The 13631-nt window shown below is 48.8% G+C and overlaps 1 protein-coding gene across 1 annotated transcript in view; it reads right to left on the reverse strand.

The window, feature by feature from the left end:
* The window catches only part of LOC118881644, a 155835-nt gene that overhangs the window by 100281 nt on the left and 41923 nt on the right, over positions 1–13631 (reverse strand). The window contains exons 18-24 of the mRNA XM_036826771.1: positions 9687–9842; positions 8912–9096; positions 7803–7985; positions 6617–6708; positions 4838–5001; positions 2595–2754; positions 2283–2362 (exon numbers count right to left, since the gene is read on the reverse strand). Coding sequence (XP_036682666.1) covers positions 2283–2362; positions 2595–2754; positions 4838–5001; positions 6617–6708; positions 7803–7985; positions 8912–9096; positions 9687–9842 — 1020 coding nt within the window. The remainder of the gene's footprint in view (positions 1–2282; positions 2363–2594; positions 2755–4837; positions 5002–6616; positions 6709–7802; positions 7986–8911; positions 9097–9686; positions 9843–13631) is intronic.

Consider the following 13631-nt stretch of genomic DNA (forward strand, 5'->3'; position numbering starts at 1 on the left):
ACACTTTCCTCTACGCCATCCTTAAACCCCATAAACACTCAGCTGAGTCGAACCCAGCTTTGCTGCTTTGTATTCCTGAGCTCATCTGCTTTAGTTTCGCTAGTTTCGCCATCTCCTATGGGCTTACCAAGAGGACTAAAAGAGGGACCCGGGGTCAAAGCCACCCTTGGCCCCCCCCCCCGAGAACAGGCTTTGGAAAGTTCCAGAGCCCCAGCTGTTACCGTTAATCATGATGGGTCTGAGGCAGCTAGAACTGGAGTTTCTCTAAAGGCCAATGTTTCCAGGCTGCAGACAGCCCTCTGGAGGGCGGAAGGCAGGTCTGCAGGGAGGTGCAGGCAATTAGCACTCGTGCGCTTAGTGAACAGGGATTGCTTCGAGGGCTCCCGGGAGCTCTGAAAATGATTTGTAGTCTCAGCCGTCAAGCAGCTGGGGCTTGAGGAGGAAGATGGTCTCCCCTGATACTTGGTCTTCCCACCCGGACAGGAAGCAGACCTGGGAGCTGAGAGTGTGTTCATGCAGCAAAAATTCCAGCCCTGGCTCCAGATTTTCAACCCAGACCTCTCTGAGAAATCACTGAAGACCGAGGCAGAATCACCAGACTCATGGCCAAAGGGGCCCAGAGGTCCTGCTTGGCAGGAGCGAGTCTACAGCTGCTGTTTTTGTCCTTTTTGGAGTCACTGACCTGCTTGAGCATCAGATGGAAGGTCTAAACCCTCTCCCCAGAAGGGGGACAGACACAAAACTTCTGCACAATTGCAGGGGCTTCAACAGACTCAGTGAGTCCCATCCAGGTCCTCCTGGTTGAGAACCTTAAAAAGTACCTATAACGAAGAGAAAAACGCACACACCTTTGCTCCAGGAATTCCACTGCTAAGAATTTACCCTGAAGATGGAAGGGTGATTTGTAAGACCAAAAACCCGGGAAAAACTCCAGAGCCCTCCACTATAGAACCAGCTAAATAAATTCCATCCCATTGACTATTATGCGGCCATTCAAAATACATGGTAGACATTCTTGTTTTTAAAATAAAAGATGGGGGGGTGGAATATATTGATATCTATTTGGGGATTGTGGGCATAGATGATTTCTAAGAGGAGTCACAGAAAATGAACAATGATTGGCTTTGAGGAGGGGTGTAAGGGAAAGTTTTTAACTCTATGCCTGTGCTGACCAATAGAACTTTCTACAATGATGGGAAAGTTCTAAAAAGTGGCCAGTGCAGCTGAGAAACCATATCTTTAACTTTCTGTTACTCTGACTCACTTAAATAGTCATGTGTATAGGGGCCATCGTACTAGACACTCAGTTCTACACCCTTCTGTACCTTTTGAACTTGGAATCATTTAAATGTATTACCTATTTTTTAACTAAATTAAATTGTACCAGTATGTGCTGGTACAAAAAGATATGTTTTTGACTGAAAAAAAAAAAAAAGCAACATGCGAAGAATAGGATGTGATCCTTTCATATAAAACAAAAACTAAACTCAAAGGTTTTATAAATCTATAGTATTATGGGTTGAACTGTGCGCCCCCTCAAAAGATGCTGAGGTCCTAACCCCCAGGACCTGTGAATGTGACCTTATTTGGAAAAAGGGACTTTGCAGATGATCCAGTGAGGTCATTAGGATGGGCCCTAATCCAGCATGACTGGTAAACTTACAAAAAGAGAAATTTGGACACAGATATCTACAGAGGGCAGACAATGTGGAGATACAGGGAGAAGACAGCCATCTACAAGCCAAGAAATGCCTGAGGCTACTAAAAACTAAGAGAGAAGCATGGACTAGATTCTCCCTCACAGCCCTTAGAAGGAACCAACCCTGCCAACACCTTGATTTTTAACTTCCAGCCTCCAGAACTGCGAGGGAAAATTTTCCATTGTTTAAGCACCCCCAAATTTGGGGCACTTTGTTAAGGCAGCCCTGAGGAACTCATACAGATTTCTTGGTGTGTGCATTGACATTTCTTCTGGAAATTTGGGGAGTGGCACTCTTTCACTTACCTTTTTATACCTTTCTCTACTCTGAATTTTTTAAAGCATGCGCCTGTGTTACTAATATTATCAATTTATGACATCGATAGTGGTGAGATTTGAGCTCATTTTTTTCTTCTTCATACTCTTCTGGGTAACAAGAAGTCACAAACGTTATTGGTAGGTGGAAGGAGAAGAACAGCTAAAACACCAAAGGAGGTGGTGATGAGTAAGCAAGGACTGGGGCTTGAAATGCCCAGGGAGGTGGCAGGAGCCAACACCGGTGGGCTGAGGACAGGGAACAAACCTTGATGTAGTAGACGTCCCTGTCATCCAGTATCAGTTCCAGGTGACCCATGCAGGCACTTTGCAGAGTGTCAATCTTTCCTGGGAGACAAAACGAGAGTTTAGAGACCAGGGTTCAACATCCTGGATCCGCCCCTGTGTTCACCAGGGGATGTCCTGCTGGTTTCCTAATCTCTGAGCCTGTGGCTCCTCGCCCATAAAACGGGGCTCTATGTAGTGCCAACCTCAGAAGGTGGCTGAGGAGTCCACAGTGAGCGTGCTGCATCTGGCACATGGCCGAGGGCACGGTGACGGGGAGGAGCGCTGTCATTACCGTCCAGCTCAATTTTCTTCTTGGGATGGAGGAGCTTGAGCCGGAGCTTCCTCTGGGGCCAGCTGTAGCTGACATCCACCCCGACGTCCCTGGGCACTTCCGACCTGGGCGTGCCCATGAAGATGTGGGCTGAGGCTTCTTGAGGGAGCCAGGAGTCCTTCTGGAAACACAGCAGAGTCCTCAAGATCAAGAACCCATCCAGGCCCCCCCACCTTCAAAAACTTGAGTTCTTATGCTCATCCTTGTCCTCGCCAGATAAGAACCCCCAAACCAGGAATCTGGGGATCCATATCCTGGAGGAGAGTCCTACAGGACAACTCAGGACCACAGGGACAGGATCTCAGTTTGTTCAGCAAACAGCCAGGGAAGGAGGCTTATCGCACACCATCGGCACCCTGCCCAGATCCCCTCGGACCCCTTGACCAGCTCAGCATGCTCATGTCCCAGCTTCTGTGCACTTTGCTCTTAACCCCTGGCACCTGAGACCTCCAGAGCATTGCCCTCCAGCACAGGAGGGAAAAACATCCCGGCTCCTTAGCCTCAAGGGGACCAAACTCTGAGATGTAACTCCTGCTCCAGGGCTGCCCAGGGATCACGCTGAGGCTGCCACCGCACCTGCCATCACTCCTGCTCAGCTTCTTCCCCTTCCCTACCCTATTTTCTCCACCCTCTTCCTGGGTCCTCCTGGAGTCTTTTCTTCATCCACACTTTTACCCAAATCCTTGGCTCCAGTCTGCTTCTGGGAAAACACAGCCTAAGACACGGGCCCCCTTTAAAAACCTGCATCAGGGGCTTCCCTGGTGGTGCAGTGGTTCAGAATCCGCCTGCCAATGCAGGGGACACGGGTTCGAGGCCTGGTCCGGGAAGATCCCACATGCCGCGGAGCAACTAAGCCCGTGAGCCACAACTACTGAGCCAGCGCTCTAGAGCCCGCGAGCCACAAATACTGAGCCCACGTGCCACAACTACCGAAGCCCACGTGCCTAGAGCCCGTGCTCCGCAACAAGAGAAGCCACAATGAGCAGCCCACGTACTGCAAAGAAGCCCCAACGTAGCCAAAAATAAATAAAAATAAATTAATTAATTAAAAAAATAACAACCCTGCATCATCGTCATTCATTTAGTACCAATAAATGTTGACTACTGTGTGTGAGGCACAGTTGCAGGCATGGGGAATGCAACTGAGTGTTAGACACAAAGTCCCGCCCTCTTGGCACCTACATTCTAGAGGGGGAGGCACAGGACCTCCAGACACAGAAGTAGGTAAGATGGCAGCTGGTGGTGGTGAGCGCTCTGCTGACAAACTCAGCGGGTCAGGGGCCCTGACAGGGTCATTGTTCTGCACTGGGCGGTCAGAGAGGGAAGCTGTCTCTGAGGAGGGGGCATTGGATGAGACTTGAAGGAAGCAAGGGAAGGAGTCGAGTGGATGTCTGGGAAAGACTGTTTCAGGCAGCGGAAACAGACAGTGCAAAGGCCCTGGGGCAGCAATGCACTTGGCATTTAATAAAAAGGAGGTCAGTGTGTCTGGAGAGCGGTGAGCCTGGTAAACATTTGGGGAGATGGGGAGGAGAGGCCGGCATGGCTGGATCACTGAAAGCCTATCGGTCAGGGCGAGTGGGTCCTACTCTGAGAGGAATAGGAGCCATTGGAGAGTTCTGAGCAGGGGAGGAACACAGTCCTTTTGGGATTCTGGAAGGTCTGTCTGGCTGGTGGTGGAGAACATATGGTAAGGAGACAAGAGCGGGAACTGGGAAATCAGATAGGCGGCTGCTGAGTGCCCATTCTGTGCCAGGTGCTGGGAACACAGGGGTGAGAAAAACAGGCACTGGATCTGTTCCCAGGAACTGAGTGACTAGTGGGGAAGACAGATCTTAACCAACTGGTTTCAGTAATGAACACAAATGTGATCTAAAGGGAAGGAACATAATCCTACTAGAGCACGTAACAAGGGAACATGACCACTTCGGGGTAATCAGGACAGGCTTCACTGAGGAGGTGACCCCCCTAAACTGAGCTCTGAAGATTGATTCAGAGTTACAAGTCATCAAGCCAGGGACAGAAGCTCAGCATGTGCAAGGGTCCTGAGGCAGGAGGGAGACTACAGCAGGACCAGCCCAGCTGGTCCAGCTCCAGGGAGGAGGCCCATGTCTTTATGAGTGATCCCCAAGGCTGAGGCCTGAGTAGAAGACCTAGGGAGACCCAGAACCTGGCTGGGAAAGAAGGAGCCATTCCGTAGGGCCTACCGGGGGGTGGAGGGTATAGGCAGCTTCCAGCAGATAGTGTTGGAGCCCCCGGTCCTGCTTCTTCAGCATCACAGCCGCAAACACAGGCACCGAGAGCAGGTAGGGCTGCCCGGCTGGAGGCCAGCTCACTTCAGTGCACAGCTGCCAGCCCCAAGTGCGGGACGCTGTGAGAAAGGGAGCAGGCAGCATGGTCAGTAGAGAGCCAGAGGGCTCGAGGCAGGGCCATGGATGCTCCCATCAGCAAAGAAGGAGCATCTCTACATTCTTTTGAGAAACAGTATTGGGTAGACATTAATTGTATGAGGTGGTACCGTGTAGACCAGGTTTTCTCAGCCTTGTCACTATCGACACACTGGTCTGGATAATTTCTTGCTGTGGGAAGCTGTCCTGGACTCAACCCACTGGATACTGGTAGCACCTCCCACAACAGGATGACACCCAAAAATGTCTCCAGATGTCGCCAAATGTCCCAAGGGGCCAAAAATTGTCCCCAGTTGAGGATCGCTGGTGTAGACTATCACAGTGTCAGGCAGTACTGTGTAGGACACAGGCTCTGGAGCAAGAATGCCTAGATTCACATTCCAGTTCTGCCACTTCCCAGCTGTGTGACCTTGGACAAGTTACTTAACATCTCTGTGCTTTGGTGTTTCTGATCTGACAGCTGGGACTGAGAACAGTTCCAGCCCCATGGTGTAGCTGTGAGGATTAACAGCTCAGCAAGCATTTATGACAGAATTTAGCCTAAAGAAATCATTTAAGGAGGCCCCTCCCTCACCTCCAACATGACTGCAAGATCTGTGACTCTTTGGTATACCTCCTTCCCCTCTGTTTTCAATTTTGTTGCCTTTCACCTGATGTTATTATCAAAAAATTTTCTCATGCTATTAAAATATGCCCTTCATTACAGAGCTTAAAAGTTATGGGAGGGGCTTTCCTGGTGGCGCAGCGGTTGGGAGTCTGCCTGCCAATGCAGGGGACACGGGTTCAAGCCCTGGTCTGGGAAGATCCCACGTGCCACGGAGCAGCTGGGCCCGTGAGCCACAATTACTGAGCCTGCGCGTCTGGAGCCTGTGCTCCACAACGGGAGAGGCCACGATAGTGAGAGGCCCGCGCACCGCGATGAGGAGAGGCCCCCGCTTGCCGCAACTAGAGAAAGCCCTCGCACAGAAACGAAGACCCAACACAGCAAAAATAAATAAAAATTAAAAAAAAAAAAAGTTATGGGATATCTCAGTACTTTACTAAACCAGGAGTTCACAAACGTTTTCTGTATATGGCCAGATAGTAAATATTTGAGGTTTTGCTGGTCACACAGTCTGTTACTCAACTCTGCTGTTGTTGAAGAAAAGCCACAGGCAACGGGCGTGGCTCTGCACCAATAAAGTTTCATTTATGGACACTGAAATATGAATTTCACAAATTTCTCATGTTATGAAATAGTCCTTTTGATTATTTTTCTGAATTTGGAAATGTAAAAGTCTTTTCTTAGCTCAAAGGCCCTTATAATAAGCCATTCGCCTACTGTTGGATATTTGAGTTGCTGCCTATTTTTTGCTCTGTAAGTAATGATGCAACGAACATCTTTGGGCACAGGGCATTTTAAAATGATTTTGGTTTATTTTCATAAGGTAGAGTTCTAGAAGCAGCATCATTGAGTTAAGGGGCGTAAGTACTTTTAGGGCAGAAGAGTAACTCTGGAATTTGGATCTGGCATCTTACCACTCAGCCCCCAGGACAACCATCTTGGGACAATGACACGGTGGCCCTGCTGGCACCTACCTTCCTTGTCGGTACAGGATTGGGCCTCAGAAGGGATGTGAGCGTGACTGAGCCTCCTCATGCCATCCCCAGTGATGAGAAACAGCTGAGAGCTGGGTGGGAAAGGAGGAAAGTGCCAGGCGAGTTGTTTTCATTCATCCATAAAGCCACCAGGGCGAGGCACTGGGACAAATCCCACTATCAACAGAACAGGCCTTTGGGGAGTCTGCACACTGGTGGGGGAGACACTCCATGAACACAGAGGGTGACAAGCACTATGAAAAACCTAAAATGGGGCACAGCATGGGCATAGGGTCTGTCTTGGAGACAGAGCAGGACATTCTTCAGCTGGGGGTTTGGAGAGGACTCTCTGTAGGGGAAACATTCGGTCAGAGAATCAAAGGATGAGAAGGAGCCAGCACTCCAAACAGAGGGAACAGCAGGTGCAAAGGCCCTGGGGTGGGAGAAAAGGGGGCTCTTTGGGAGCACAGAAAAAAGGTGGTGAGAGGGGGTCAGAATGGAAGGGGGGAGTGAGGGGCAGGAAGTAGTGACAGGAGACAGGTGAGGGGGGGTGGGCAGGGCCTCCATCGGGCAGGAGAATCATGCGGAGCTGGGTTATCCTAGGAGCAAGCAAGGGATTTTAAACAGGGGAGGGGGGAGCATGATAGGACTTAACTGACATTTTAAAGGACCCCACTGGCTGCGGCCGGGAGAGGGTCAGGAGGGCAGCAGTGCCTCCACCAAGGGTGGGACACAGGGCAGGAGGCAGGTGGAGGTGGGGACAGCCCGGCTTCTCCTGTTTGCTTGGAAATCACTGTTCTCCAAGTGTCACCTCTCCAGGGGGCTGGGGACGAGCAGGCCCCAGGGGGGACCCCCGTAAACTGCTGAGGAGTGTGGGAATCCCCACCTCTAGGCTGCCCTCAGTCCCTGTCACAGACGCACCCACCCCACCTTGACACACGTGCACACACACGCACACCCACATATACCCCACTCACTGACACGCGCACGCACTCTCACAAACACGCCCACAGACACACATTCACATACACAGACTCACAGGCACATCCTTAGGCGCACACACTCACAGATACACGTGGTCAGACACAGGTGCACATGCACAGGCGACCATGCACCCACACCTGTGCCCAGCCTGGCTCGCACACAGGTGCACTCACGGGCTCCCCCCCCAGGTGCGGGAACCCACCTGAAGCGGAGCAGCTCCACAGCCTCCTCGGGTGTGTTCAGATGCACCTTGAGGTCCTGGCCCTTCTTCGTCCGGATCCCTCCATCCAGGCTGGCGGTGCCACGGACGCCGGTCACCCACCTCAGCCCAGCCTGCCCCAGGGTGCCCACGGTGCCCATCTGCGCCGAGATCTGGAGCAGGGCGCTGAGGAAGAGGCACACAACTGCATCCTGCAGCCCCAGGCAACGGCAAAGCCAGCACCAACCCACCCGGCTGCTCTCCGTGGTCCTGAGCCAGAGCAGCCCCTCCAGCATGGACACCACTGACCATGCCCTCCGTGTGTGCCAAGCACTCTACACATCGCCATCGAATCCTCACCACCACTAGTCTCATGTCACAGATGGGGAAACCGAGGCTCAGAGAGGTGACAGCAGCTGTGTGGGTCCCACAGCTGGGACATGGAACAGCCAGTTCTGGAGCCCCAGCTGACTGAGCCCAAACCCAGGGTCTCCATGCCAAAGAGCAGCCAGCACAGGACACCCACATACCCCACGTCAGACCCAGAAACCAAGCACAGGTTGGCTTAGTGGCTGGGACAGTCGCCCAGCAGGCCTGGGAAGGTGAGCACTGTCAAATTCTGCTCAAAATCCTTCGTGCCGTGTGGCCCTGGGGCAGCTGTGCACTCATCCTGAGTCTCAGTTTCCTCAACCCTTAGTGGGAAGAAGAAAAGTGTCCACCTCGTGAGTGGCCATGTGGGTTCAGTGGGCTCAGAGCCCATGTGCCTTAAATGCTTTTCCCTCTCTCCCATCTCCCCTCCCCTCAGAGGCAGAGGGGGCAGAGGGAAGAGTGGAGTTGTGGCATGAGACAAATCCCAGCTGCCTCACACTGCTGTGCCACCTCAGGCATGGGACCTCACCTTGCCAAGCCTCAGTCTTCTCACCTGTAAAGTGGGTGTAGCCGCCCAGGTTCTCCTCAAAGTCTCTTGGCACAAAATACACTCCATCAACAGTAGCTGATATAACAGGTGGTCAGCAGAGCGGGGCTCCCCTCCAGCCCATGCTGATGCCCCAGCTCTCTGCAGGGGGAGGCCCCCACCCACCCACCTCCCCCAGCTCTGAGGAGCCAGCTACCTGGGCTTGACATAACCATTCACAGAGAAATCCGAGCGCTGCTGGAAGTTGGCTGTCCCTCCGACCTGGATGCTGATGACAGCCGAGGCGTTTAGGGTCAGCCGGGCTAGGAGTCCAGACATGGTGGGAAAAGTGAGCTCCTCCATGGCCAGGTTCAGCCTTCGGTTCAGCTGCACTTCCTGCCCCTGCAGTCAGAGAACCGTAACAGTGCATGTGACGGCCTCACTTACCCCTCACACAGCCCTCAGAGGGGACCTTATCATTGTCTCCAGTTTCCAGATGAGAAAACAGAGCCCACAAACAGATAAAATAACCCGGCTGAGCCCATGTAGCTAGAAACAGGAAGAGCTGGGGTTTGAACCAAGATAATTTACCAAGGGACATGGTCAGAGGTCAAGCATCCAGGGTCAGCCAGGTAAGGAGGGGTGTGGGCCCTGCCTGTGGTACAGAGCACTTAGTATGTGCCAGGCACACTCTAAACGTGTTGTTGCATTTTTACTGCATTAAGTCACTTGATTCAACAGCTCTATGAAGTCGATATTATTATACTATTACTATTCTATCATTCCCATTTCACAGATAAAGAAACTGAGGCGGTGGCAAGTTCAGCAACACGCCCAAGGTGGTAAGTGGTGCAGTCAGTTTTTGAATTTGGGCAGTCTGGCTCCAAATTCCATGCTCTTAAGTCTGAAAGTACTTTAGTATTTCCCCAAAGCATCAAAGGAAACATCTTCGGACCAGAGGGCAGGGAGGGGCCGAGCCCAGCCTGAGGTACCTTCAGGAGCTTGACAGCAAGCTCGGCCAGGTTCAGGGACTGGCGTGTCACATGACTCCCCATCGCCCCGCAGTTCACAAAGCTCAGCTCGTGCCCAAACACCTTTATGCTCAGCTTACACTGCAGCGCCCGCCGCTCCCGATGCCTCTGGGCCACCTGTGACCAGGAACAGGTCTGGGTTAGCCGGGCAAGGTACCTGGACTTTGGGAGGGGGAAGGGGCATCTGGAGAGAAAAGTCAAGGGCTTGTGCGGTATAGAACAGGGCTTGCAAAACTCATGGTCCAGAGGCAGAACCTGCAGATGTGTTTTCTGCACAGTCTACCCAATGCCCAATGCAGTGTGTGTGTGTGTGTGTGTGTGTGTGTGTGTGTGTGTGACAGAGAGAGAGAGACAGAGACAGAGACAGAGAGAGAGAGAGAGAGAAAGTGTTTCAGCAAACTTTATTTTGGAATAATTTTCGACATACAGAAAAGTTACTTCCCCAAAGAAGACATACAGACGGCCAAAAAGCACATGAAAAGATGCTCAGCATCACTAATTATTAGAGAAATGCAAATCAAAACTACAATGAGGTATCACCTCACGTCTGTCAGAATGGCCATCATCAAAAAAATCTACAAACAATAAATGCTGGAGAGGGTGTGGAGAAAAGGGAACCCTCCTGCACTGTTGGTGGGGATGTAAATTGATACAGCCACTATGGAGAACAGTATAGAGGGTCCTTAAAAAACTAAAAATAGAACTACCATATGATCCAGCAATCCCACTCCTGGGCATATATCCAGAGAAAACCATAATTCGAAAAGATACATGCCCCCCAATGTTCATTGCAGCACTGTTTACAATAGCCAAGACATGGAAGCAACCTAAATGTCCATTGACAGATGAATGGCTAATGAAGATGTGGTACATATATACAGTGGAATATTACTCAGCCATAAAAAGAACAAAATAATGCCATTTGCAGCAGCATGGATGGACCTAGAGATTGTCATACTGAGTGAAGTAAGTCAGACAGAGAAAGACAAATATCATATGATTTGCTTATAGGTGGAATCTAAAAAAATAGTACAAATGAACTTATTTACAAAACAGAAATGAGTTACAGATGTAGAAAACAATCTTATAGCTACCAGGCGGGAAAGGGAAGGCAGGGATAAATTGGGAGATTGGGACTGACATATACACACTACTATATCTAAAATAGATATAACTAATAAGGACCTACTGTGCAGCACAGGGAACTCTACCCACTATTCTGTAATGACCTATAAGGGAAAAAAAATCTAATAAAGAGTGGATATAGTTATAGGTATAACTGAGTCCCTTTGCTGTATACCTGAAACTAACACAACATTGTAAATCAACTCTACTCCAATAAGAAAATATTTTTTGAAGTCGCAAAGATAGTACCGAGAGCTCCCATGGACCCGTCACCCTGTTTCCTCCATTGTTAACATCTTACATGACCAGGAAACACGGTGAAAACTAAGAAATCAACACCGGCATGTTATTAACTAAACTCTGGACTTTATCGGATTTCACCAGTTTTTCCATTCCATCCTCTTTCTACTCCAGGATCCAATCCAGGTGCCACATGGCATTTAGTGTTGTGTCATCTCTCTTCAGTCTGTCCTGGTCTGTGACAGTTTCTTGGTCTTTATTTTTCATGCAGTGTGTATTTTTAAATTTATTTCTAATATTTAAAAATTGGGAGATTTTCTATAAAATCCACACAGCCAGCGTCTCAAAAAAGAGAAATATTGGCCTGTCTCCTGCTCCCTCCCAGCCCACACTCACAACAAGGGGCAACAAGTGTTCAGAGCTGAGCAGTGACTGCCACTCTGAGCTGAGGCCTGTGCTACATCCCTGACTGCCATACTCCCCACCATTCCCTGCTGTCTCTCCAACACTCAGGCCAAGGACTGTTGCCATTCATCACTGTGCTTGTGCAAAATACATCTTGGGATGTGAGTCTATCACAGGAAGAAAACAACAGACCAAAGGGATTGTGGATTCTAAGAAAAAACATTTATATCCAGCCCACCGCCCTTATTCAAGTTACTTGCTGGCCCCAGATCTAGTCCAAGAGGCTTTTGATGGTAGGGACCACGTCCTGATCATCTTTGTGTTCCTGGGCCCTGGGGTCACAGCTGGTGGTTAGTAAACATGTTAACGTTTGAACAAATGCCCCAGCCACCACTTTGATTACCCCCAGATGTATGTGGAAATGACATTTATAAGAGCAAAAAGATGTAACAATCTCAATGTCTATTGTTGGGGCAATGGTTATGTAAAGTGAGATCCCCACCCACAGAATGGGTGTTAAAATGTATGCGTACAATGAGTTTTCAGTAAGAAAATACTCAAGTAACAATATGAAGTGGGAGACCAGGGAAAGCACACACACACCTTAGCAATTCCACTGCTAGGTACACGCTGGACAGAAATGTGCACATATATTCACCAAAGAGACACGCACAAAATGTTCACTGTACTACCTGTAATAAGCCAGAAACTGGAAACTACCCAAAAGCCCACCAAAAGTAAATGGATAAAGAAACTGTGTTACATTCACACCATGGAATGCTACACAGCAAGGAGAATGAACAAGCTGTAAGTACACACAGCAACACAGATGGATCTCACGAACACACTTTAAGCAAAAGAAGTCAGACACAACAAAGAGGATGTGAGCAGCATTATTCACAATCGTCACAAGATGGAAACAAACCAAAAGTCCATCGGCAGATGAAGGGACACACAAAATGTGGTCCATCCATACAATGCAATGTTATCCAGCCTTAAGAACGAATGAAGCACAAAAACAGACATACAGATCAATGGAACAGAATAGAGAGCCCAGAAATAAACCCACACACCTACAGTCAATTAATCTATGACAAAGTAGGCAAGAACATACAATGGAGAAAAGACAGTCTCTTCAGCAAGTGGTGATGGGAAAGCTGGACAGCCGCATGTAAATCAATGCAGTTAGAACACACCCTCTCACCATACACAAAAATAAACTCAAAATGCCTTAAAGACTTAAACATAAGATATGACACCATAAAACTCCTAGAAGAGAATATAGGCAAACCTTCTCTGACATAAATCGTAACAATGTTTTCTTAGGTCAGTCTCCCAAGGCAAAAGAAATAAAAGCAAAAATAAACAAATGGGACCTAACCAAACTTATAAGCTTTTGCATAGCAAAAGAAACTATAAACAAACAAAAAGACAGCCTACGAAAATACTTGCAAATGATACAACCGACAAGGGATTAATTTCCAAAATATATAAACAGCTCATATAGCTCAATATCAGAAAAACAACCCGATCAAAAAATGGGCAGAAGACCTAAGTAGACATTTCCCCAAAGAAGACATACAGATGGCCAAGAAGGACATGAAAAGATGCTCAATATTGCTAATTATTAGAGAAATGTAAATCAAAACTACAATGAAGTACCACCTCACACGAGTCAGAATGGCCATCATTAAAAAGTTTACAGATAACAAATACTGGAGAGGGTGTGGAGAAAAGGGAACCCTCTTACACTGTAGGTGGGAGTGTAAATTGGTACAGCCACTATGGAGAACAGTATGAAACGTCCTTAAAAAACTAAAAATAGAACTACCATATGATCCAGCAATCCCACTCCTGGGCATATATCCAGAGAAAACTCTAATTCAAAAATATACATGCACCTCAATGTTTACAGCAGCATTATTCACAATAGCCAAGACATGGAAGCAACATAAGTGTCCATTGAGAGATGAATGGATAAAGAAGATGTGGTATATATACACAATGGAATACTACTCAGCCATAAAAAAGAATGAAATAATGCCACTTGCAGCAACGTGGAGGGACCTAGAGATTATCATACTAAGTGAAGTCAGAGAGAGAAAGACAAATATTGTATGCTATCACTTATATGTG

The sequence above is a fragment of the Balaenoptera musculus genome, chromosome 15, assembly GCF_009873245.2.
Source record: "Balaenoptera musculus isolate JJ_BM4_2016_0621 chromosome 15, mBalMus1.pri.v3, whole genome shotgun sequence".
Classification (NCBI taxonomy): domain Eukaryota; kingdom Metazoa; phylum Chordata; class Mammalia; order Artiodactyla; family Balaenopteridae; genus Balaenoptera; species Balaenoptera musculus.